A 27,464-nucleotide genomic window follows, 5' to 3' on the forward strand; every position below is an offset into this window, starting at 1 on the left:
ATAGCCACTTGTATATGTATGTACTGGGACGTCAATATACGAGGACCTGAGTACAAAACGAAGAAGAAAGCTAAGCGCATTGATCTACATGTATATAATATATAAATAATGTATAATATTATGATACAGCTACTGTAGTAGATGAGCCTGTTATGTTATTAGTGGGTGGGGAGGGGCTACTGTAGGTCAGTGTGCATGATCATAGAGATAAAAGTTTATATCTATAATGATGGCATAATTTAAACTATATATTAATGATATTCATAGCAGGGAAGGGTGGGGCTGAGAATTAAAAGATTATTTTCTATTATGTGCACAAACGAACTCAATAAAAACACAATAGACTGTACAATACACAATGGAGAGTATAGATTCTAAGAGAAGAGTCATGACTTCTCTATGCCAGGTAGCGATAAGTGTCTTTCTGCCCGTCCACTCTTTCCAGATACTCCTTTTCTATCAGAATGTCTATGCATTTCTGTATACGGGGAGAGAGGGACAAGGGGATAAAATCATGTGGACAATAAACAACACAGTGACATTAGTGGTAGCACACACACTCATCACTATCTCATACATGCAGGGGATGTTCCAAAGTGGTCGTGGTGGTTGGTACTAACCAAACCAAACAAACGACCACTAGATACAATAGTCTAGTTTACAAATGTACCATTTGAATTGAGATTGAAAAGTCACCACTTCAAACATTCTAGGCACATTACCTCATAATCGCGTCAAAAGCTACATTCTAGTTTTAAATTAGAGAACCAATGAAATTGACCATACACCATAGGTCACATACACACAGGGCTCACTTTAATGATTGGTACTTTGGGTTTGAATCTCGAGGACAGCTGCTGGAAGACCTCGGCCAACAGTGGCTGATGTTTGAGCTCTTTCCGCATCTTCATTATCCGAACAACAGCAGCCTACATTGTACCAACAGCAAGGTATAATAATTATAAGGCTGCTTGCACAGTAATTATGTGTACATGATTGATCATGTGCAGTGGGACACCTCCTAGTGGCCACCCCTAAAGAAAGGTCATTTGCAATTAAATGCCAGGCAACCAGGTCCCCAAATGAACACTTTGTGTACCATCAACAACGGCCACAATTACTTTTGTCAAATTGCTGGATTCCAAAAGGTCAGTATGCAATATGATAGCTATTGACTCCTCTACACAACATTCATTTAGTCACTTAGGTGCTAGAATATAGCTACAAGAATGTACAGAATGGCTAGTGATTAGAGACACATGTACACACAAGTAATGGTGAGATTAGATTACAGTAGGTGGGTTAGCTTAGAGTGACGTGGAATGATTCCTTGTTCAAACATGACATGGTGGTACAAGCTACATCTACATGCACGGCACATACAGGCATAGTACATGAAACTTCGCAATTCTTAGGATTCCTTTTACAAGTTTACTAGGTCACTCTAAAAGCAGACCACTCAATACACTGAAACCTTGTATTGTGGCCAGCCACCCTCTATAATACAGCCAGGTTAATGGACCCCAAAGTCTCCATAGCATGTATTTGGACCTGTGTTAGCAGACCACCTCTTTACTACAGCCACTGCTGGTGTACTCAATACCAGCACTTTAAATTTAAATTTAAAAATGTACAGAATGGCAAGTGATTAGAGACACATGTACACACAAGTAATGGTGAGATTAGATTACAGTAGGTGGGTTAGCTTAGAGTGCCGAAAGATTCCTTGTTCAAACATGACATGGTGGTACAAGCTACATGTACATGCACGGCACATACAGGCATAGTACATGAAACTTCACAATTCTTAGGATTCCTTTACAAGTTTACAAGGTCACTCTAAAAGCAGACCACTCAATACACTGAAACCTGTATTGTGGCCACCCTACAACAAGCAGCCACCCTCTATAATACAGCCAGGTTAATAGGCCCCAAAGTCTCCATAACATGTGTTTGGACCTGTGTTAGTAGGCCCCTCTATAATACAGCCACTGTTGGTGTACCCAATGCCACCACTTTAAGACAGGTTTCACTGTACAATGTACTGTACATGTACTAGAGGCTCGGCTCACCTGTATGAGCAGCTTCCTGTCCTCCTCGACATTTTTGTGGGTGGCCTCCTGTTCTTGTCTCTGCTCCAACTTCATAGGATGATTGATGTTTACTCGGAGCTTCTTACTGTAACAAGGAGGGGGCAAAGCTAATATGATAATTCTGTACTCAAGGATTTAAAAGGCTTAACTTCGTATGGGACCCATGCAGTGTAATTGTATTCACTTACTTTTTGTATGCTGTGTTTAATTTTAATAGAGTGTCCGGTTCTATTTCTGTATCTTCACATATCTGCAAACAGGCAAGATCAAATTAATGAACATACACATATGTAGCACATGAACTTCAGACAGCTACCTGTATGAGAACAAGTCCACAGTCCACACTAGCCATACATGTACATACGTGTAGATTAGCCACTTACAAGCAACTTGAATTTGACCAGTCCTTGTAATACTTGTTCTAACAGTTCCTGCCAAAAAAGAATCACAATGCTGAGAGTGCACTGAGAAGAACTACCAGACAAGGAAGGTACATGTACAGTGAAGTCAGTCTATTGTGAGGTCACCCTTTTAACAGTGGCTGTAATAAAGAGGTACACTGTATGTGGCCTACTGAAGTGTATTTGAGTTGAGTTTGGTACTCATAATGTCGTCTGTACTCAATAAAAATGTTATACACTATTGGATTCCTTGTTATGCTTTAGAGGTGATACGCTAACAGTTAGTGTAGGAGTTCCTGTCAACAACATAAAGCCTAAATGAAACCATATCAAACTCAACTATTTTAACACAGAAACTTTGGGGCCCATTAACCTGGCTTTATAATAGAGGATGACCTGCTTATAGGGTGACCACAATAGACAGGTTTCACTGAGGAATAATGAAGTATTGCGCATATACATGTACAATGTACATAAATCATAATTATGTGCAGTACAAGCTACAAGCTAGGTTAGATGGATGCCATTGAGAGGACAATGTCTTGCTTGCACACACACAGTCAGTGTACACCACCCGAGGCTCACCCTGTTGAGTTGTGTGGTGGCCAGTAGGTGGGCCATGGTGTGTTGAGTGCTCTGATTGAACTCTAGGAGAATTGACATCTGATATGTTGAAGCCTGAGCAAAACAATTACAGTAAACATTATGACAATTACTGAAGCTAAACAAAAACATTATGCTGTACCAGGAAAGACTGTCTATTGTGGTATCAGGTCACCCTCTATAATATTCCCCAAACACCTGTGTTAGGTAAACTACACAGCACTGTTGCTATACAGATACATGTAGGTTTCATGCACTGTACCAGATAACATACCTGTAATGTGTACCTAGCCTTGAAACAGTGAGTGACCAGCTCTCCCTACAATGAAAGAAAGATTAAAAAAAAGAGCTTCAACAATACAATACAATATTGCCAAACACTTATAGGAATTATTACACTACACACACCAGCACACACTACACACTCCCCCACACTTCTCACACACACCCCCACACACCAGCACACACTACACACTCCCCCACACTACACACTCCTCACACACACCCCCACACACTACACATTTACACACTCCTCACACTACATACACCCCCACACTACACACTCCTCACACAGCACACACTACACACTCCTCACACACACCCCCACACACCTTGGAGAGCTTGTAGAGCCAGTTGAGCTTCCTGCCATTGTGTTGGGACGTGTAGAACGTGAGAAAGCGATCAAAACTTCTTTGCAACTATAGGGGAACAACAAGAGCATTAATTATCATTGACACAGAATAGGTAAAGATCCTCGAGTAGTAACACAATTATTAGGTAACAGATTTGAGCAATTTATTATAGCGATCCTTTACCAGTTCCAAACAGAATTGGAATAAGCAGTTTTAAAATTAGTGACCCTTTACCAAGCTACAATGGTAAAGGGACATCAAAGGAGCAGAGCTAGCATTGAGACAAAAATAATGGGTAAAGATCCTCGGAGTAGTTATACAATTTTTAAGTCCCATACGAGCAATTTATTATGGTGATCCTTTACCAGTTGTAAAGATAAGTAGAATAAGAGGTTTTAAAATTGGTGATCCTTTATCAAGATACAATGGTAAAGGGACATCAGAGGAGAAAATGCATTCTGTTAAAAGTAAAACTCAGGGGTAGACCAACAGTGGCTGTAATAAAGAGGTGGCCTACTAACACAGGTCCAAACACATGCTATGGAGACTTGGACCCGCTGTATTATAGAGGGTGGCCTGCTTATAGGGTGACCACAATAGACTGGTTTCAGTGTATGTATAGAAGGATACATGTAATTGTGATACTCTTTCAACCAACAATGTGTACATACAGTTATACTGAATATAATATAGTCTCACCGTTGCTGGTAGTGCGAAGGGTGGTCCCTGAGTGAAGGGCCAGGCCACTGAACTCAGCACCATGATAGAGAAGTCCACTGCAAGGAAGAACAAGCAATATTATATTATTACAGGTGCATATTAGACACTCACTTAATAGGAAATGGACAAGAATAACAATAACAGTTGCGAGAGTGAAACGGTTATAATTATGTGCGCATACATGTAGCATAATAATACATTGTAAGTTTGTTGAAACTGTAGCCTGCAGATCACAGGCAACTGATACTGAGCTGCTGATAATTACCGGGGCCACCCTCCCCAGCAGTATATTCATTACACCCAGGGCAACTCACACTCTAGTGACTGTCCTGATCCAGTGACGTGCTGCTTGAAGCGTTCATTGAGATCCTTACTCAGACTCATGTCCTGGAACATCCTCTGCAGCTTACTCGTATACTCAAACCCACACGCTTGCTTCAACTTGCTGATCATGCTAGCCTGCTCACCAGTGGGGACAAGAACACATGTACAGTGAATCAGACACACGTCTTTAACAGGGGAGGGGGAGTACTCATGTACATGTACAAGCCGTGAAGGTGTGCGCTTCAATTTCATAAAGCTAATGGGACATGAGTAGAGAAAAACTACAGGCTCAATAATTTTTTGACTGTTCCTACGACTACATTATTAGACACAATACAAAAAAAGTCAAGAACTTCTAGGCAATTATGGACAACGAGATATAAATTTCAAGCAAGACTAATAAGTCAATTTACACCACGTACACGTACATGTACATGTATGTTGGTCTATATGCACTCCTCTACTGCCCCCACACCACTCACACACCCACACACCCACATACCTCAGCATCATCGGAGGCAGAGTTCCCTCCCACCAGTCTCTTGGCCAGCATCTTTGAATAGAACTTCTGGAACACATCTTTGTCCTCAACATATCGAAAGATGACCATCTGCACAGAACAAGGGCAGACAGTGTCGTACACTGAGCAACACATGTTTATATCGTCCATACATGTACATGTAATTAAAGAGTGCTTACATAAAATACATGTGTTTTGCGAACATCAATCATACAATTTAAAAGTGCACAACAATTAGATTGCAAAGACCTATACCCGTACTTGTATGGCATCATGATCTTTGTAAGATCAAATTGCCACAGTTTCAAAGTTTCCGTTGATTTCATTATCACTTGTTTTTTGTTTTTCACTTTGCAGTAGTACAATGTATGTACATGTTTAATAGTATGTTAACTGTAAAGCAAGGTCACTGTGTGAACACAGACTGTAGCTCTCAGTACTCACCACGTTCTGTAGCGCCTCGTCCAGCTCTGACTCATCAGGGTTCTTAGCACTGGAGGCAGTAAAGAATAAGTAGCTACATGAACACGTACAGTGTTTATCTTTAACTTTCTATTATAGTTATCAATGCTCTAAAACTACTTGTCTCAATGCTTAAAATTTAATTTAAAGCGAACAATGAAACCTACAGTGCACGGTACAGGTGTCTATTGTGGTCACCCTATAAGCAGGTCATCCTCTATAATACAGCCAGGTCATAATGGGCCCCAAAGTCTCTACAAATCATATAGCATGTGTTTGGACCTAGCTGTGCTAGCAGGCCACTTCTTTATCACAGCCTCTGCTGGTCTCCCACCACTAGAGACAGGCACCACTGCACTCACCTCTTCTTGAGGAGCATGTCACAGTATCTGGCCAGCAGCTCTGGTGACTTGGAGGAAGCCTTGGGACCTTGTGTCACTGCATTGCTGTTCACAAAACGACCACAAGCCTGCAATGAAAATGCAGCCACTAAATTGTGTAGCATGTGACTTGCAATACGCTTGAGTAATACAAATACTAGACCACCTAGAAAGCAACCTCAAACATAGATCCCCACAAAGTGACCCCCCCCCCAGATCACACAACATGGACCCCCACAGAGCGACCCCCTACCTTGTCCAGAGACTGCAGGAACCCACCGTCCCCTGTGAAGGAGCTCTCTACCATGGCAGCGTATTTGTTGTGTACATCTAGTAGAGCTTGAACGTACATCTTGGGGTCCTGTGTGAGAGGGGCTGATATTAATACAGTGTACTGTAGTAAGCAACCAGTCTAGTGTGGTCACCCTATAGCAGGTCACCCTATAATACAGCCAGGGTATTGCTATTAGGCCCCAAAGTCTCCACATCGTGTTTGTACCTGTGTTAGCAGACCACTCTCTATAATACAGCCAGGTTACTGGGCCCAAGTCTCTCCATAGCATGTGTTTAGCAGGTCACCTCTTTACTACAACCACTGCTGTCTGTCCAAGAGGGGCGTTTACAATAGCTTTACTGTACACATACAGTCGTATAGTCTGAATCCCTATTTGTGACTGCAACAATTTTTCTGTGCTCACATTAAGGACAGCCTCTCCACACTTTTCTACGGCTGACAGTCCCTGCCCGTGGACGTGAGTCTCAAACTTTGCCCTGAGCTCTGCCATGCCCTGAGGCACTCTGTTCACAAGCGCATACATCCTGGTCAAATCTACACGTGTGTGTGTGTGTGCATGTGCGTGTGCGTGTGCGTGCGTGGCCTAAAATATACAAACATGTTCGTACATACAATTTTATACTTGTTTTTGATAATGAAAGTTTTATTCTCACTTGGTAAAGTCTTAAAATGTGGCAACAATAACAAATCACTCTGTTATGTCGTAACAACTCACCAACTGAAATCAACAAGTAAATAATAGTCACTAATAACAAATCCCATTTGCACATCCAGACAATGTTAACCCATCTGTATGTCACATGACAGTGTCACATGACTCACTCACCCTCGTCCTTGTCATTGTGGAGTAGGGCGAGAAACTCAGAGTAGAAGACATCGAGATACTTCTCTATCAGCACACGCTCACACTTCCTAGCCAGCTGTGAGAAAAGAAGTACATGTACTACACAAAACAGACAAATTCTTGACCTACATGTACATGTACAGAACATGCATCCACAACAATTATTGAAAAGGCCATCTTTTTAGGACGAAACTTGGTCCCGAGCTATGAACAGTTTTCTCGCATCACACATCACCCCCCCCCCCACACACACACACACATCTGCAACTCCATTAACATTATTAAAACGCAGATTTGAGTCCACAAAGTTCCTTAAACACCCACTCACATACATGTACCCTACACTCCTCACACCCCCACCACCCACAACACACACACCTCGTCCCGAGTGCTCTCATGCAGATACACGGAGACCCTCACACCCACCACCCCCCCCACACACACACATACACACCTTGTCCTGAGTGCTCTCATGCAGATACACGGAGACCCTCACCCCCGCCACCCCCCCCACACACACACACACACCTCGTCCTGAGTGCTCTCATGCAAATACACGGAGACCCTCACACCCACCACCCCCCCCCCACACACACACACACCTCGTTCTGAGTACTCTCATGCAGGTACACGGAGACCCTCACACCCACCCACCCCCCACACACACACACACCTCGTTCTGAGTACTCTCATGCAGGTACACGGACACCCTCACACCCACCACCCACAACACACAACACACACACACACCTCGTCCTGAGTGCTCTCATGCAGGTACACAGACACCCTCACACCCACCATCCACCACCCACAACACACACACACACCTCGTCCTGAGTGCTCTCATGCAGATACACGGAGACCCTCCGATGCTCCTCCAGTAGTCGCGTCTCCACTCTCTTCATGTACTCAGTGACTGGGTTCACCTCGAGGAAAGCACCGCTCTCTGCTCTATAGTAATGCTCTGTGTCAGTGAGGAATCCACCCTCGAAGTACTCCTTATAGATGGAGAGGTTTTGACCACGAGCTTGCGGACTCTCCGGCTTGATGCCCAGCTCAACTATGAGGGGTGATAATCGTCAGAGGTAAAGAGTATATAATTATATTCTTGTAGCTACAGCTGTTAGCAAAGTATACTGTACAAGACGTAGAGAAGACAAATTAAGTGCTTTCACTTTTATAGCATACATGTCATGTAAAATTAATAGTTATTTACTATTTTTTTACATGTAAGTCTAATTAATCTACTGACAGCAATCACAGGCTATAGTCACATGACATGCACCCCCCCTCTCACCATAACAGTCGACCACTCCACTGATGAGTCTCGTGTTGATGGTCTCTCCATTCCTCTCCTGCTCTATCAGTGCCAACACACTTTTAGTCACCTAGGACAACAACCACATGTGACTTTATGTACATCCAATATTTTTCCCACACTGGTTGGCCCGACCATCAATCAGATCAATTCAACTGGTATTTGTTAACCACAGTCACTTCTTATGCCTAATTTACCATGTACAGTACGTGTACATAAAAGAGGCAAAGTGTTGAGTTGTGATTGAGGATTGAAAAATAGCCACAACTTCCGTAAATCACTGTTAATAACTGTTAATAACAACGCACATGCATCACAATACCTGTGTGTGTGTGTGTGTGTGTGTGTGTGTGTGTGTGTGTGTGTGTGTGTGTGTGTGTGTGTGTGTGTGCAACAGCTCACCTGTGAGTGCATGTTTTTGAACAGACAGTCCTTCCAGGTCAGCAGTGCCAGCTGTGTTAGTGAGAGTGTTGTGTGGAGTGTTATATCACATTGTGTCAGGGTGACAAGGGTGTCATACAGTCCGTGTTATATTACATGTATTATTATTATTACACGGTCGCGTAGCCTCGAGGCATGATTTGGTAAGGCGTCATCATGATATAAGAATGAGAATCCTCGTGTTGTATGCAATATACAGGCTGTTAGCAAAGTGTACCGTACAAATTGTAAAAACTCTCAAAGGGCTACTAAATGTGAATTTATGAATAATTCAAACTCTAGTTAAAGGTACATTGTAAATGTTGTACAACTTGTATCTAAACTCATACATGTAATTGGAAAGGTGATTATGGGAGCTGCTGAATCCAACAATTACTTCTGAAATTGGACAGTGAAATTCAATTACGAGCTCGGCCTATTCAGTCTAAGAAGCAACAGTGAGTTGGGGCCAAAAGCAATCAGTTAAATTACAGAACTTGGGCACATCCATGTACGTACATGTACAGCACATGTGTACATGTCAGTATTCAGGGATGTGCCCACACTGGGTGGTCAGTGGTGGTGGTGGTGGACAGTACTAACCACCTCCACACACAAATAACCACTACCTCTTATACAAGCCTACACATGTTACACTATAAAAGAAGTGAATTTGTGTAGATTGAGGAATCAAAATAATCCCCACTTTGAAAATTCTGGGCACATCACTGAGTATAATCATCGCCTATTAGTGCAACAGTAGGTGACCAGGTCAACAGATGTGATTGGACCACCAGACCATAGTATAATGTACTATGGCATTTGCACATGTTCAACTCGCAAAGGTAGTGTACTGTGTACAATACCCACTGAGTATGGCATGTACATTGTACTGTGTACCCACCGAGTAGATGTCATAGATCTCATTCTTCCCCTCATCGTTCTCTCTCTTGACCCAATGGCGGTTGAGGTACTGACAGATTCCGTTGAGCACTCGACTGCTGAACTGGTACTCCTCCCACACTGAGGTGTAGAACTTGAGCACCACCTCTCCCACCAGCCCATCTCCACGCTGTGTGGACAAGGGTAATGAGCAACACACACAAACACATTACCCACCAGCCCATCTCCACGCTGTGTGGACAAGGGTAATGAGCAACACACACAAACTAGAAATTTTCTATGCAGTACTTAACAAAAAGCGTACAGTTGTACAATGAATGTGGTTGACCTATAAGCAGGTCACCTCTAGATACAGCCAGGTCAGGGTGTCATACAGCATTTTGAAGTAGAGGGGGGAACTAAGAAAAGTAAATAGAACATTTTGCTAAAAAAAGGTCAACTGTTATTTCAATACCCTGTTAGTATGTAAAATTGCCCCCAGCTAGTACCTCAATGCAAATTTCCCCACCCTGTATGACACCCTGCAGGTTAATGGGCCCCAAAGTCTCTATAGCATGTTCAGCAGGCCACCTCTTCACTACATCCACTGTTTGTCTGCCCAAGGTGCCCTAGGGTGAGAGCTTTCACTGCATCTCAATGGGAGAATAGGCTCAACTAAAAAAGGTGCACAAGTAGTGCATGAATATAAGTATCGTAAAGCTAAAACTTGAACATTAATGCCTGCTAATGTACGCACAACAGTTCTGTGGTGTTTGCTATCTCACCGGTCGTATCTTCTCGAGGTGGTCTTTAAGGAACTCCTTCACTCGTGAGTAAAGCTCTATTCCAACAAACTGAGCACCAGCTAAAGAGAGAGATGAACCGACGTTAATACGTTGATAATTAAATTATTGCATGGATACGAGTGTGTCAATCAAACCTAGTGTTGTATTACTGTGTGCCAGTGAACGTGTTAATTATGGTGACTGGTGGGAACCTTTCCCCCCCAAAATGCTCATTTCCCCACAAAATGTTATAGAATAATGATATCATCACATTAGTACTACAGCACATGACATTATCACATTGGTTAATGTGTAATTAAACCTAACATTTTGCAGCGCGCTTACGTGCGCCCAAATCTTAATTTGGGCAGATCTAGAGCGTGGGTAGCATGGAGGATTAGATTAAAAGGTTATAATTAGTAGAGAGGTCAAGTGGTGTTCGACCTCCTCTGAGTGTGAATAGTACTACACTAAGATAAAACCAGAAGCTAGTTGGGCGTGGCCTGGCGGGAGGTCGGGTTGCAAGCCTATCTGGGATTTGTTCTAGCGCCACCCTATCAGATTGCAGCATTTTTCACGTGCTTGGTATAATGCAGCAGAACAAATCCCAGATAAGCTTGCAACCCGACCTCTCGTCAGGGACGGTCAGGCCACGCCCAACTAACCAGAAGCCACTAATTATTAAACAGTCACCCAAATCTCTGTTTACAGTATACTATCCACATGCACTGACACTAAAGAGGTTGACTACCAAAACACTCAAGAAACCCAGCCATTATTATAGCTAAGAACACAATCTCAGCTACCAATGTGGTACACTTCACACATTAATAATTGAATCAATATGTATCATACTCACGAGCTGCTGATGAAGTGCGACTGCGATTAGCCCGTACCCTCACTGCCCCGCTAGCACTCGGCTGCTGGATACTCGTGCAGTAGTTGTACACATGACTAGCAGAGGTGAGGTCAAGGTCAACACAACAAATAAAGTATCTGTGTTGAAGAGCACAGTGAAACCTGTTTATACAGTGGTCACCCTGGGAGGTGGCCTGCTATGGAGACTTTTGGGCCCATTAACCTGGCTGTATTATAGAGGGTGACCTGCTTCTAGGGACACCACAATAGAGACAGGTTTCACTGCACTAACACAAGTATACTGTGCACACGCAAATAATTGCACAATCATGCATACAGTACAAGATTACATGTGGTGCAGAAAATGTTCAGTTACCATTGTATACACCAAGCCACACGTTAATTATACAGCACTGAAATAACAGCAGCATTTAACAGTGACACAGCATAATTATTACAACAAGGATACGTGTAGAGCTCCATGTATCTCTTCTTGGGCATGCTCTGACGATTATAGATGTTCCTAATCCCGTCCGACAGGTCGTCCCAGATATCTGCCAGACTGATGGGCTTCATCCCGTGAGGGTTGTGATGAGAGCGGCTGTGACGACCGGCACTCATAGTGTGAGGGTGTGGAGAGTGTGACTGTGTGTGTGTGGGAGGTGGGTGGAGCAAAGTGTGAGGAGTGTGTGAGAGGTGGGGGTGCGAATAGGTGTGTGAGTGGGTGGGGGTGGGAATAAGTGTGAGATGGGTGAGGGTGGGGTATGGCTTAGGTGTGAGGTGTGAGGTGTGAGGCTAAACAAGCCCTTGCCAACGTACTGATACAAGGAATGCTATTGTAATTACCCAGCCAGTGTATGTATTTTCATCAGACACTCACCTTTGATTGTGTGGATATGGTGAAGCACTTTAGGTACTAGAATGACATATACGGACTATTGTAGAATCACTTCTAGTTATGAATCAACAGTCCAGCTCTCCATCAAACATGGTACAAGAAATGCTTAGTCACCCCGACCGTAACCTATCTAATTATGTATTTTTGTTTCAATATTTCAGGTAGGTCAACTTTGTATTTTTATATTAACGATCAATACCATCCTAATTTCGGCCTACTGCGCATGTGCAAATGCAACAACAAAATCAGAGCTGTGACGACCAGGACTAGCTGCAAAAGCACTGCAATTTGGAAGTTTAAAGGTGAGTAACGCAGAACTATAGTGTCTAGCTAGAGGACTGCTTGTAGCTATCTCTAGTACTTTTGTTCAGTAGTCATTATTATATTAGCAATGTGTACTTCAGTATTTGAGTGTATTCAACAATTTACACAAAAGTATATACTATTTTTAGGCCTGGTGAACTATCTTGCTGAAATTCCTGGAATGTGTCTATAAGCTATACAGTTTATTGCTATAGCCAGTGGGTGTTGGATTTGTACTATGCATGTATACACTGTTAAAATGGTGTGTTAATGAACGCACTTAGTGTGGCTCGTTCCACTGCTTATATTAAGCCTTTTCTGTACTAATAATGGTGGTAAAATACAGGTAGTACAATAATTATCTATTGGCCTTTTCAATACCTGCTAAATATACGTTCCATGTTCAAGTATACTGGTGTGAATGCAGCCTGTTAACTTTCAGTTTTCTGTTAGATTGCTTAATATTCAATTTGTTAGTATACTTATACAAATCAAAAGTATACATTCCAAACATGTATGTGGGTGCCCATGATGCATTTAGTTGGTAAAGACAAATATAGTAATGACATTTGTTTAGGTGTGGAATAACACTGTTTGTGTCTTAAATAATAATTACAACTGTTGATCTTGAAGCTAAGTTGCCAATGTTTGCTGAAAGAATAAACATTAGTCATTGTAGTAATAGGAAATGATAACATTCAAAACAAGTTTTCATAACAATATTGTTCCCTCAGACATAGCCGATCAAGATGCCTCTTTTTGCACTTACTCTGTTAGTGCTGGTGGCTTTTTCAAGTGGAAACCAAAATTGTAGCAACATTCGTGATTTGAATTCTTGCATCAAAGTAAACATTTCTGAGAACCAAGAATTAGCGGCTGTGGTTGAAATTAGCAATATCGACTCAGTTATGCTAAAAGCATTTTCTGACCCAGTGATTATCACATGCATCAATGGAGGAGCTCTTGCTTTTAGTAATATGACAAGGGTAACGATCCATAACATGGCTTTCGTCTCGTGCGGTAACCACAGCAACTCAGACTACGGATTACGATTCACAAATGTCAGTGATGTGGAACTCAGCAACATTGTTCTCTCAAATAACTCATTTGGTGCTTTAAGTGTAGTTGGTGGAAATGTGAGCATCACAAACATCAGTATAACGGACAATACAGGTGGTGGTCAAAATGTAGTTTCCCTAATCAACTGTCCTATGGTGCACATTTTAGGCAGAAACGAAATCTGCAATAATTGGCTTGAAAGTAATTTACGCTGCCACAACTCGAAAGCTAAGGTACACTTTAATAATCTCAAAACAGTGATGTTTGTTAACAACAGTGAGATAATGATTATCGATGGTTCATTGAATGTGAATGACAACATGGGCTTCTCAGGCATTATATACATCAAGAACGTACGCATGTTTAATATTTACGGAGAAGGAAAGTTTCACGGAAATAAAGTTTGTGTAAATGGAGCTCTACATTTTGAAAAAGTAAATGCTTTGCTCAGTGGAAACTTTGTATTTCAAAACAATTCAGGTGGTGAATACTATTTTCAGAAGCGCCCGACTGCAGCTGCAAGTATTAGCGTTCGTGGAAGCTCGCTTACAGTGATTGGTTCTATTCATTTCGAGCACAATCGTGGGGACATAACAGCAATGTACATTAATCAAGAATCAGCGGTATATATCACCGGGACATTGCATATAACTAGACAGACCGACGGGTTTGCAGGAGTATTCATAAGAGGTGAATCAAATTTGACAATTAATGGAGCTGGAGAATTCTTAAACAATGGAGTGCACAATGCTGTGATACGAGTAGAGACTGGAATTATGGATACCAATGGAAATATGACATTCTTGAACAACTACGGCAACAGTCCTTGTGTGTTTAGAATCAGAAGCTATGTTCGTATGCACGGCTCTATCTTATTTCAAAACAACTCAGGCGTTTTCTATATTGTCGATAGTACGGTAGAAGTGGATGGAGAAGCTACATTTGACTCAAACAATGTTCGTGATTTTGGTATTGGTGGGGCGATTGCTATGTTCAGAAGTGAGCTATATCTGAGTGGACAGTACACGTTCTCAAACAACAGTGTTAGCGATGTTGACGGTGGTGTGGTGTATGGTCACCTTAGCTCACTCATATTTGCTGGTAATGGATCTTTTATCGGAAACAGTGCTAGATACGGAGGTGCCATATATCTTCAAAACAAACCAGTGATCAAGTTGAGAGAAGGAGCGTCTCTACAATTTGTTAGCAATACAGCAATTAAAGGAGGTGCATTATACATATTTGGTTCACGCGATAGCTTCAAATGCAATAACAAAACTGCTGACGTTGACTTTGATACTCCACCATGCTTCATCACCTCGAATGGTACTATTGACAGATACTCCGTTACATTTCGCAACAACACAGCCAAAGAAGGTGGCGGGGGCAGCGTACTACAAGTGAGGGTGGTTGAGGATTTCGATATTACGAACAGAAATGAAAGCATGCTAACCAGTTGCAATGATTGTGCAGTAAGCTTGTTTGACAGAGAAAATTCCAAAACTAATTCAAATCCTCTCCTCTCGTCTGATACGTTCCGATTATGTTTCTGCAACAAAGGAAAGCCTGATTGCTTAATGAATGATCTATCTATAAGTGCCATAAGAGGAGAATCTTTCACTGTTGAAGTCACTTCCTTTACGTTTAACCTGTTTGAAGCGAATCCGTCACACGCAGTTCGAACTTATTTCCAGACTATCGATACTGATTCTAGACGCGTGATCGAAGGCACCTCGCAGACATTGCAAGAGCATTGTACAACTCTCAATTATACTGTACAATCCACTGACGTAAAAGAAATGATAGTGATATCTGCAGATGAGTCGTGTGAAATATCCAACGCCCAGTTGACGATGGAGGTCACTCTAAACGAATGTCCTCACGGGTTCTCTAGATCTGAGGGTATGTGTGTCTGCGATGACCACATCAGCCGATTGGTTCGAGAGTGCAATGTGAACTCAAGAGAATTGATAAAAAGAGACATTTACAGAAACACCTGGATGACATCATACAATGAAAGTGACAAGAAAGGGATACTATATTACGAGTACTGTCCTTTGGAATATTGCTTGACGTCAGAATCAGCTGTGCTCCCATTAAACCCTGACAGTCAATGTGCAGGCAATCGAACAGGAACGGTGTGTGGGAAATGTAGGGATGGCTACAGTCTTCTCCTGGGAACTCCACGGTGCAGTAAATGTACAAACTCTTATCTCGCCTTACTGATCCCATTTGCCCTTGTTGGTATCTTACTTGTTTGCTTCTTATTTCTGACACAGCTGACAGTTGCAACAGGCACTATTCACGGTGTCATTCTTTACGCTAACATAGTGAATGCTCACCGAGATATCTTCTTTACGAAAAACTTTTGCCCAATTTACACTATCTTTATATCATGGCTTAACCTTGACTTTGGAATCAACACTTGTTTCTACGATGGAATGGATCACCTGGCATACAATGGGTGGCAATTTATATTCCCTCTTTATTTGTGGTTCGTTGTCGGGTGCATGATTGTTATCTGTCACTGTTCTGTACGAGTATCAAAGTTTTTCGGTAAAAGTGATCCTGTTGCCGTGCTTGCTACGATAATTTTGCTTTCTTATAACAAACTGCTACAAACCATCATTGCAATATTCTCCATTGCTCATCTTAACTATCCACCATCACACAATTCGACATTTGAGGATAGCAATGTATGGTACTATGACGCTAATGTTATGTACGGAAAGGGCGCTCATATTATACTGTGTTGCGTGGCGGTGGTAGTACTGCTACTGCTGTTCTTACCCTACACTTCCATTCTAGTGTTTGCCCAAGTTCTTCAAAAGAGTTCTCATATTTCAGCCTGTCTGCTTCGCTCTCGATTAATCCCATTCATTAAATCTTATCAAGCACCTTACAAATCAAAAACCCGATTCTGGATTGGGCTGTGCCTTCTATTGCGATGTGCTATACTATCCACAATTGCTGGAGCTGACAATGCCAACTATGGATTACTTGCAACTACCATTCTTTGTTTTGTGCTAATCTGCATAATCGCCGTTTCTGGAGGAATCTATTCGAAGCGTAGAATAAATATTTTGGAAGTCTCTTTTATCATGAATCTTGGAATATTATCAGTTGTTACGTATCACTTTCAAGTTACAGGGATCCCCCCAACTGCCTTGACGTATGTGTCGGTAAGCATTGCTCTCGTCACGTTTTGTGGAATCATCACTGCTCGAGTTGTAATAAGAGTGAAGAAACTTTCACTGTTTAAAAAAGTGTCAGAGAAAATAAAAGGTAAAATTAATGCTAAAAAAGAAGAATCTCCCTTAGAGGTCGATGGTTCATTAGAGGATCAGAAGAGTGGACAGTTGGCGACCTCTCAAAACCTGGTAATGATGGATGACAGCTTCCATCTTGAGCTCAGGGAACCATTGCTGGAGGACATTTCCATTAGTACAAGCCGCTAAATAAAAACTGACTGTGTGTAACTACGATAATTAACATGCATGGGTAGCTAGCACATTAATTAGTTTTGTCATTAACATTTTTTTAATCTTTTTTCGCTTTAATCACATGGTACATGCTCAGTAGCTAATTGTCACCATGTATCATGAACTATGCATGCCGGACAATAAACTAGAATCTAGTCAACAGGCCGGTGTATGTTAGAGAAGTTGCTCAGTTGAATACTCCATGCATCTGGGTGCTTAAAGTCTTTTGTACACTTATTATTTGAATTATTATAGTTTAGTATAGATGTAAAAATGGGCAGGCATTGATACAATCTTTGGCTATGCAAATTTGTAAAGCATATAGCTATAATGTGCATAATTATGTCTATTGAAGCAAACATGATCATTAGAAAAAACCCTTGCACTGGTGCTTTATTGAGCATGAGGTTACTGAAGCCTCTGGAAAGGCACCAACTAGCTCCAGATCTATAGCCTGATAGTGTAGGAACAAGTGTATGATGAAGAAAATAATCATTAACAAGCATGATAATAAGTGCAGTGTACACGTGGGACACACATAAATATTATGAGACTTCAAAAGTGTTTGCCTCCTTATTTTGCAGTGAGCCAACTACTTATTTAGTGAATTTGTAATAAACGCTAACGAAAGGAAAAGCCGTGTGTAGAGGGGCAACAGAATCACGGCTCCGGCGGATCCCCATGCACACATCAATCGACACAAGCTATAATATTATAGTAAAGCATCTATAAGTATTACCAAAGATAACTTTGTGTATGTGATTATACTTGCTATAGTTATGCCTCGGTGGGCATGCGCAAGTGAGGTATACAGTATTGTGTTTGTGTGTATGCATGTGTGTAGCTGTAAGAGTGAGAAGAGAGGCAGAGCTGCAAGGCTCTGTTGATGCAGCCATTAATTTTAGACTTGGACTTATTACATTTTAAAACAATCACGGTCCATCATTACCCACTCTTTCTCTGCAATCATGCAGCTAAAATGCCAAAAAATTAAATAGTCAAAGAAAGCAAGTAATATAGTTATGCAATATATAATAAGTGGAAGTAGCAAATCAAAGAAAGAAAATAATTATGTAACGTGTGGAAATAGCAAATCAAAGAAAGCAAATATAATTATTCTACAAACAATTAAATACGTTATTGATTCAAGTCATCACGCTCTCTAGTATAGAACATGTACTACTTACACAGTTGCCAGCTTGTTAATTATTTAGCGGCTTGTATATTAGTCAAGGAGTGTCCTCCAGCAGTGGTTCCCTGAGCTGGAAAGTGTTGTCGTCCATCATCACTAGGTCTTGAGTAGTCACGAACTGTCGACTCTTCTCATCTTCTAATGGAGTTTCGATCTTCAAGAAGGACTCTTCTTTTTGAAGTTTTTTGCTCTTCATTTTCTCCGACACTTTTTTAAACATTGAAAGTTTCTTCACTCTTATTAAAATTCGAGCAGCGATGATTCCACAAAACGTGACGAGAGCAATGCTTACCGACAAATACGTCAAGCCTGTTGGGTGAATCTCTGTAACTTGAAAGTGGTACGTAACAATTGATAGTATTCCAAGATTCATGATAAAAGATACCTCCAAAATATCGATTATACGCTTCGAATAGATTCCTCCAGAAACGGCGATTATGCAGATTAGGGCAAAACAGATAATGGTAGTTGCAAGTAATCCATTGTTGGCATTGTCTGTTCCAGAAATTGTGGATAGTATAGCACATCGCAATAGAAGGCACAGCCCAATCCAGAATCGGGTTTTTGACTTGTAAGGAGCTTGATAAGATTTAATGAACGGGGTTAATCGAGAGCGAAGCAGACAGGCTGAAATATGAGAACTCTTTTGAAGAACTTGGGCAAACACTAGAATGGAAGTGTAGGGTAAGAACAGCAGTAGCAGTACTACCACCGCCACGCAACACAGTATAATATGAGCGCCCTTTCCGTACATAACATTACCGTCATAGTACCACACAGTGCTATCCTCAAATGTCGAATTGTGTGATGGTGGATAGATAAGATTGGCTACCGAGAATATCGCAATGATGGTTTGTAGCAGTTTGTTATAAGAGAGCAACATTATCGTAGCAAGCACGGCAACAGGATCACTTTTACCAAACAACTTGGATACTCGTAAAGAATAGCGACAGATAACAATCATGAACCCAAAAATCAACCACAAGTAAAGAGGGAATACAAATTGCCACCCAATGTACGCCAGGTGATCCAGTCCATCGTAGAAACAAGTGTTGATTCCAAAGTCAAGGTTAAGCCATGAAATGAATACAGTGAATGCTGGGAAAAATTGTTTGGGAAAGAAGATATCTCTGTGAATGTTAACTATGTTAGCGTAAAGAATGAGACCGTGAATAGTGCCTGTTGCAACTGTCAGCTGCGTCAGAAATAAGAAGAAAACAAGTAAGATACCAACAACGGCAAATGGGATCAGTAAGGCGAGATAAGAGTTTGTACATTTACTGCACCGTGGAGTTCCCAGGAGAAGACTGTAGCCATCCCTACATTTCCCACACACCGTTCCTGTTCGATTGCTTGCACATTGACTGTCAGGGTTTAATGGAGCCACAGCTGATTCTGACGTCAAGCAATATTCCAAAGGACAGTACTCGTAATATACTATCCCTGTCTCGCCACTTTCATTGTATGATGTCATCCAGGTGTTTCTGGAATTGTTTCTTTTTATCAATTCTCTTGAGTTCACATTGCACTCTCGAACCAATCGGCTGATGTGTTCATCGCAGACACACATACCCTCAGATCTAGAGAACCCATAGGGACAATTGTTTAACGTGACCTCCATTGTCAACTGGGCGTTGGATATTTCACACGACTCATCTGCAGATATCACTATCATCTCCTTTACGTCAGTGGATTGTATAGTATAATTGAGAGCTGTACAATGCTCTTGCAATGTCTGCGAGGTGCCTTTCAATCGTCTAGAATCAGTATCAATATTAACAGACTGAAAGTAACTTCGAATTGTATGTGCTGGATTCACTTCAAACAGGTTAAACGTAAAGGAAGTGACTTCAACAGTGAACGATTCTCCTCTTATGGCACTTTTAGACAGATGTTTCTTTGAGCAATCAGGCTTTCCTTCGTTGCAAAAGCATAATCGGAGCGTATCAGATGAGAGGAGGGGATCTTTGTTGGTTTTGGAAGTCTCCCGTTTAAACAAGCTTACTGCACAATCATTGCAACTGGTTAGCATGCTTATACTACTGTTCGTAATATCGAAATCCTCAACTACCCTCACTTGTAGTACACTGCCCCCGCCACCTTCTTCGGCTGTGTTGTTGCGAAATGTAACGGAGTATCTGTCAATAGTACCATTCGAGGTGATGAAGCATGGTGGAGTATCAAAGTCAACGTCAGCATTTTTGTTATTGCATTTGAAGCTATCGCGTGAACCAAATATGTATAATGCACCTCCTTTAATTGCTGTATTGCTAACAAAGTTTAGAGACGCTCCTTCTCTCAACTTGATTACTGGTTTGTTTTGAAGATATATGGCACCTCCGTATCTAGCACTGTTTCCGATAAAAGATCCATTACCAGCAAATATGAGTGAGCTAAGGTGACCATACACCACACCACCGTCAACATCACTAACACTGTTGTTTGAGAACGTGTACTGTCCGCTCAGATATAGCTCACTTCTGAACATTGCAATCGCCCCACCAATACCAAAATCACGAACATTGTTTGAGTCAAATGTAGCTTCTCCATCCACTTTTACCGTACTATCAACAATATAGAAAACGCCAGAGTTGTTTCGAAATAAGATTGAGCCGTGCATACGAACATAGCTTCTGATTCTAAACACACAAGGACTGTTGCCGTAGTTGTTCAAGAATGTCATATTTCCAGTGGTATCCATAATTCCAGTCTCTACTCGTATCACAGCGTTGTGCACTCCATTGTTTAAGAATTCTCCAGCTCCATTGATTGTCAAATTTGATTCACCTCTTATGAATACTCCTGCAAACCCGTCGGTCTGTCTAGTTATATGCAATCTCCCGGTGATATATACCGCTGATTCTTGATTAATGTACATTGCTGTTATGTCCCCACGATTGTGCTCGAAATGAATAGAACCAATCACTGTAAGCGAGCTTCCACGAACGCTAATACTTGCAGCTGCAGTCGGGCGCTTCTGAAAGTAGTATTCACCACCTGAATTGTTCTCAAATACAAATTTTCCACTGAGCAAAGCATTTACTTTTTCAAAATGTAGAGCTCCATTTACACAAACTTTATTTCCATGAAACTTGCCTTCTCCGTAAAAATTAAACATTTGTACGTTCTTGATGTATATAATGCCTGAGAAGCCCATGTTGTCATTCACATTCAATGAACCATCGATAATAATTATCTCACTGTTGTTAACAAACATCACTGTTTTGAGATCATCGAAGTGTACCTTAGCTTCCGAATCATGGCAACGTAAGTTACTTTCAAGCCAATTATTGGAGATTTCGTTTCTGCCTGAAATGTGCACCATAGGACAGTTGATTAGGGAAACTACATTTTGACCACCACCTGTATTGTCTGTTATACTGATGTTTGTGAGGCTCACATTTCCACCAACTACACTTAGAGCACCAAATGAGTTATTAGAGAGAACAATGTTGCTGAGTTCCACATTACTGACATTTGTGAATCGTAATCCGTAGTCTGAGTTGCCGCACGAGACGAAAGCCATGTTATGGATCGTTACCCTCGTCATATTGCTAAAAGCGAGAGCTCCTCCATTGATACATGTGATAATCACTGGGTCAGAAAATGCTTTTAGCATAACTGAGTCGATATTGCTAATTTCAACCACAGCCGCTAATTCTTGGTTCTCAGAAATTTTTACTTCGGTACAAGAATTCAAATCACGAATGTTGCTACAATTTTGGTTTCCACTTGAAAAAGCCACCAGCACTAACAGAGTGAGTGCAAAAAGAGGCATCTTGATCGGCTATGTCTGAGGGAACAATATTATGAAAACTTGTTTTAATTGTTATCATTTCCTATTACTATCAGATACATATCTATTTGCTTTGGTATAGCTTAGGCTCAAGATGAACACCTAAACAAGCATAAACATAATTATGGCTCGTAAGTTATAACCCTACCAAACACATGGGCACCACACACATACAATAATTACTGGATAATTAATCCCTTGTATAACTAAAGAAGTCACTAACTGTACAGCTGTGTGTAAAATACAGTATATAGATATGCCATGTGTACAAAATCAACAGAAAACCAAGGGTTAGACTATAATTCTATTATAAAATACTATACATGTACACAGGGTACAAATCTGATAAACCCAGCAGACCTTAGGGCTAGACTAATTTCATTAGTGGTGCATATAGCTGTCCACTATATATACTGAAAGCGGTTAGTTGTAATTGTTTAATTAGATCTATACTGATATAAATCTATGCTGTTTAATACAAAGTCATTGAAGTGACTGCATGTTTATCACTGTGACAGTCAGATGACTGTATTGACCGTATGTGACAGTCAGTGCAATGCTTAATCATATTAAGAGCATGCTAGAATTTCTATAGTGAATAAGCAGTGCAATTCAGTAATCAGTAATTGAATGTCAAGGGTCAAGGCAATTACGCCAAGCGCTTATTTCAAATAACAGCCACGGCTAACTTGAAAATGCTATTAAAATTGTAGAAAACGTACTGCTTTATAACGATTAGTACGTACAATGAATAAAATTAGGGCCTGGGGATTAATAGCACTTATAACTGGCAAGCTAGCACTTGGGTTCACCTCGAGCAATTAGAAGCCTTGCTATACTGTGTTATCAGAGGAGGTACGACATGAGTACCTCGATTATAAGCTTGGTCACGTGATCGAGGTATAGTCGTGTCGTACCTCCTCTGCTGCGCTATATTAATCCCATATTGCACTCTTAACCATAATAATACTAATTAATTAGCAGTTAGCATCTGTGTGCACTATAGATATATATCAAGCTATATGTATGAAAGACACAGATGACTGAAACTGAATCCTTTGTAGTAACAACCTCTAGTTAAATACTGAGTTAATTATTGCAGACCATTAAACTTGTAGTATAATTTTTATATGAAACTGCATGGCCAATATTATAGCACCACCATGGTGATGTGTATAAACATCAAAGGAAAGCCAAGTTTACAACAGAGTACAAGTCCCCTACATATATACACCTGCACTGGCCACTGTTGCCCGCAATATACTACACAGTCATGTAGACTACTCTATAATTATGCATATGGTAGTGTGCATGGCAACATTGGTTATAGGTCACTATAGCTGTAGTGGAACACTTACAGGTAGACACAGTAAAGGGTCTAGTCAATCCACAGTGACACTCAGAACAACCGGTAAACCTCCCAGATACTGTATAATTATAGTAGTCCATGTGAGGAGAATGATATTTAATTAATAATAAACACCGCGATTTCAAAAGCATATAATTATACGATATAGCCGCTCGCCTCACATAAATATCTAATAGTATCATTCATTATTTCTAGCACTATGGTAATTGTGGTTATAAAGCTTGTTTGGGCTGATCCTTTAAACGTACTACTTTAATAATTATACTTTTTATCAGAGAGTTAGCTTAGCTAGCTAGCTGCTAAAAACAAGCAGTAACAACTGATTCTAGCAGTCCTCTGGCTAGTTATACCTACTTTTAAATTTCCAGTGGAAGTCAATTGCAAGGGCATTTACTTCTGCAGCTCTGCCGCTCTAGCTCTGTGACTGCTTGAGTTTCGGAGTCCCGCAGTTTATGCCGGATTGCAGATAAATATAAAGGCAGCATGCATTGATAATTATTAGTCTCATGAATCAGCCGCCCTTCCATGGAGGATGCAGGACTTTTCGTGGACACAAGATAGAGTAGAAGGGGATTGGCAACGGAAGTGGTTCACGTGATGTTTTACTACGTTCGCTTTCTACCCCGGGTAAGTTTACCGGGAAACTTATTGAGTCTAATCGGCGTGGATTCAAGGCTAGCATAGATTATTATAGTAACTGTTCTACAATAATTATTGTAGTCTGTACTGTACATGTATAATTATCACCCATTACTCGGCAAGGCATAAATAATAGCCTCTACTGAGTACACAGGCTCTCCTTTTTCGTTCTTTATCACAATTGTTCAATAACTGTATTAATGGTTCAATGAGATAAAATACGGTATTAATTGGAGGAATAAAGAAAGAAATAGACGTAGAGTTAGGAGAAGTCGCGTGAGGGTAGAAGGGTGGTAGCCTCGAATCCACGCCGATTATAATACGTATTTTAATCGGCGTGGATTCGAGGCTACAGGCCTAGTTGTTTGCCTAACCGTTATAAAAGCGAAAACTCGGCCTGGGATCAAGGCTAGATCTCGAGTGTTGCCACGGCTACTATTGTACCGTATATAGCGGGTAATTTTCGTGGGGTAAAATATTTATACTTATATCATGTCAAGAGAAACTCTCACCAACTACTAATCAGCAGCCATTTATTTTTGTACCGTAAATAATATCAGTATTTTTGTTGGCAAGGTGACCTCCACGAACTTTTAACGTAGGCGTGGCTTACCAGAACGTAGAAAGGGTTGGGTGAGTGGGAGGGGCTGCATGTTATTTGCAGTGTTTATATGCAGAGGAGGTACGACATGGTGCAGCTCAAGTAATTAGCCTTTGATTACTCTCAGCAAAAACATACGACGTGGGCGGGCGTAGGCGGATAATTATTGTTCAATCACAGGCTAATTGCCTGAGCTGCACCGCGCCTGTCATACCTCCTCTGGTTTATATGCTATCATGTCAAGAGAAACTCTCACCAACTACTAATTCAGCAGCCATTTATTTTTGTACCGTAAATAAATGGACACTGTGCGAGTTATGCGCATGCGCAATGTTGAGTGCTACGAATAGCAGACGTCCGGTTGCCGGACGGATAGCCTTCGAGGGGTGTGTTGTGGTTAAATAACTTCCGTTCCTGACATCGAGTGAACAAAGCCAATCCCGTATTTCCTTTCATTCAGTTTCACTAAAGCAGGAATGGATCTCTATCAAGCAGCACCTGATTCGGTCTCTACTAACCAAGCAAGAAACATTCTGATTATTGGCAAGACAGGAGCAGGAAAAGCTTCCATTGCAAATGCTATTTTAGGTAGTAATGTGCTTTATGTTGGAACTGCAATTGAAAGCTCTACTCGTGAATGTAACGATATAATCACTGTCAAGAGCCATAAAGCTGGAAGCTACAACTACAAAGTCGCCCTTGTGGATACCGTTGGAGTGAGAGACGATCAACAACAGTATCAACAAATTCGAAGAAGAATTATTGAGGCGCTGAACAGCTTTGAATCCCTCAGCATGATAATTTTGGTATTTAAACTTGAAAGATTCTCACCCCAAGAAAGAGAATCGTTTCAAAAGGCGATATCCATTCTCAAGTCAAGACTAGTGAATGATGCTTCATCAATTACAGCTCTTGTTGTTACTTGCTGCGAGCAAAAAAATGACCAGGCAAGAGAAGAAATTCGGAGAGAACTAGAGATGGATGTAACTGCATTTGCAAAAGTGGTACGGTTTGCACAAAAAGGCACATTTTTAGTGGGCCTACCAAAGCTAAGTGAACTTCCACCGGAACTCAAGCAATTCATGGAGCAAAGGGTAACAAGGGACGAACAGCAACTACAAGAACTGGCTAAACAAGCAAGCACATTGGAAAGTATTTAATTCTCAGAATGTTGGATGCAGGAATGGTTGGAATGGTGCCGTATTCTATAAAACTTGAAAAGTATAACTAACTGCTGCAGATTAAAAAACTGAAGTATATTTATGCTCATTTTGTTTATACATTTTCTGATACATGAAATCAACGTTCTATATACCGGTATAATTATATTAAAATTCGCTCTACAATTGTTTAGAATCCAGTAAAAATGTATGCAACTAGAGTTCTATTTTAATTTTATACTGAACTTTTTTCTTTAGCTGGATGCAATGATACTTTTTGTTTCGATGCTATTGTCAAGCTCTGAAGATTTCCTTCATCTCTCTTTTTGCCTTCCTCACAGTGTTGTCTTAGAGGTTCAGGAACCTCATCCAAATTTGGTAGACCAACCAAAAAGATCCCCTTCTGAGCAAATCTTGCCACGGTTGTTGACATTCTGAGCTCATGCTTTATTTCTTCTCTTGCTTCTTCAGCCTTCTGCTCACAACCAGCAGGGGCGGATCCAGGGGTGATTTTGAGGGGCTGAAGCCCCCCCTTTTGAAAAAACTACCATGTGTTGTAGTCTGACTCTACAACAATTTTGCCACCAATTATGCATCTGTAGACTCACTTGAAATCACTTGAGAGATGCTAGACAACAGCTACTAGGAGTATAAAGGATCTAGGGTAGCTAGCTGGACGTACCTAGCTAGCTAGCTAGCTGTACGTACGTACGTACATCTGATAGTCTCGAATACCCGCCTCAACCTAAAAGCTTGAGTCTGGTCAAACTCACATTGAGGTTTGGCCGGTTCAAGTGTCCAGGAATTTCTTGGACATTTAATTGACCACAACATGAATAAAATTATAGTCTACATGAATATCATTATAGCTAACCGCCACGGAGCATGGATTGTTACTAGTAGAAAGAAGTTAGCCCCTGACAGAAGGCGACGTAGGAAAACTCATCGAGAGAGTTGTAAGGATGTGATACTAGAACTCTCCAGACTAGCAACAGGACCTTTGGAACACCTTGTCGAAATTAACAGCCTAAATGCTCATTTATGTGAATATAATGTGACCGTCGACCATGGTTTCATGGCCCTCTAGCTCTGTGCAATGATGGCTTCAAGCTCAGTGTTTTTCTCGTAGGCTTTCAACTCCTAGCCGGCCTTAATTGATACACTGTCTGATATAGCCCTCTGTGTATGTTCTGTCCCTAACATGCGGTGGCTTGTGGCTTTATCACTATGCTTGTGGGCGTGTAGCCCCACTTGACTTTGCTGACTGTGCAGAACAAAGTTCATATGTGAGTTTGACCAGACTCAAGCTTTTAGGTTGAGGCGGGTATTCGAGACTATACATCTGATCAGTACAGTATCACCATAGTATTAAAAGTAAGTGCAGAGGTCAACGTATTCTACTCATTAATATGAAAGTTCAAAGGTCAA

General features: G+C 41.1%; 4 protein-coding genes across 4 annotated transcripts in view; 2 read left to right on the forward strand and 2 right to left on the reverse strand.

Moving 5' to 3' along the window:
- Window positions 1-27,464, forward strand: part of LOC135343952 (uncharacterized) — a 162,586-nt gene that overhangs the window by 40,812 nt on the left and 94,310 nt on the right. The window lies entirely within an intron of this gene.
- Window positions 284-12,567, reverse strand: LOC135344332 (cullin-1-like). The gene is made up of 24 exons (XM_064541499.1): window positions 12,418-12,567; window positions 12,007-12,182; window positions 11,539-11,633; window positions 10,680-10,759; window positions 9,917-10,084; window positions 8,995-9,045; window positions 8,572-8,662; window positions 8,102-8,334; window positions 7,257-7,350; window positions 6,834-6,964; window positions 6,389-6,496; window positions 6,118-6,224; window positions 5,738-5,786; window positions 5,276-5,383; window positions 4,764-4,908; window positions 4,429-4,505; window positions 3,709-3,795; window positions 3,372-3,416; window positions 3,080-3,172; window positions 2,477-2,524; window positions 2,282-2,343; window positions 2,073-2,178; window positions 816-929; window positions 284-478 (listed from the first exon to the last, which is right to left on the reverse strand). The coding sequence occupies exons 2-24, from the start codon at window positions 12,156-12,158 to the stop codon at window positions 398-400; spliced, it is 2,325 nt and encodes a 774-aa protein (XP_064397569.1). The 5' UTR covers window positions 12,159-12,182; window positions 12,418-12,567; the 3' UTR covers window positions 284-397.
- LOC135344331 (uncharacterized) lies at window positions 12,651-17,378 on the forward strand. The gene is made up of 2 exons (XM_064541498.1): window positions 12,651-12,737; window positions 13,473-17,378. Exon 2 carries the CDS (start codon window positions 13,488-13,490, stop codon window positions 17,253-17,255), a length of 3,768 nt encoding a protein of 1,255 aa, XP_064397568.1. The 5' UTR covers window positions 12,651-12,737; window positions 13,473-13,487; the 3' UTR covers window positions 17,256-17,378.
- Window positions 18,278-24,137, reverse strand: LOC135343944 (uncharacterized). The gene is made up of 3 exons (XM_064540992.1): window positions 23,991-24,137; window positions 23,626-23,694; window positions 18,278-22,264 (listed from the first exon to the last, which is right to left on the reverse strand). Exon 3 carries the CDS (start codon window positions 22,247-22,249, stop codon window positions 18,509-18,511), a length of 3,741 nt encoding a protein of 1,246 aa, XP_064397062.1. The 5' UTR covers window positions 22,250-22,264; window positions 23,626-23,694; window positions 23,991-24,137; the 3' UTR covers window positions 18,278-18,508.

Source organism: Halichondria panicea, chromosome 11 (genome assembly GCF_963675165.1).
Source record: "Halichondria panicea chromosome 11, odHalPani1.1, whole genome shotgun sequence".
In the NCBI taxonomy this organism is placed as follows: domain Eukaryota; kingdom Metazoa; phylum Porifera; class Demospongiae; order Suberitida; family Halichondriidae; genus Halichondria; species Halichondria panicea.

Coding starts and splice junctions, on each gene's coding strand:
- LOC135344332 (XM_064541499.1), bottom strand. CDS start 12,158: ATGAGTGCCGGTCGTCACAGCCGCTCTCATCACAACCCTCACGGGATG. Junction 5,384..5,737: donor ACGAGGCGCTACAGAACGTG/GTGAGTACTGAG, acceptor TGTTCTGTGCAG/ATGGTCATCTTTCGATATGT. Junction 930..2,072: donor ACAGGAAGCTGCTCATACAG/GTGAGCCGAGCC, acceptor GGTACAATGTAG/GCTGCTGTTGTTCGGATAAT.
- LOC135344331 (XM_064541498.1), top strand. CDS start 13,488: ATGCCTCTTTTTGCACTTACTCTGTTAGTGCTGGTGGCTTTTTCAAGT.
- LOC135343944 (XM_064540992.1), bottom strand. CDS start 22,249: ATGCCTCTTTTTGCACTCACTCTGTTAGTGCTGGTGGCTTTTTCAAGT.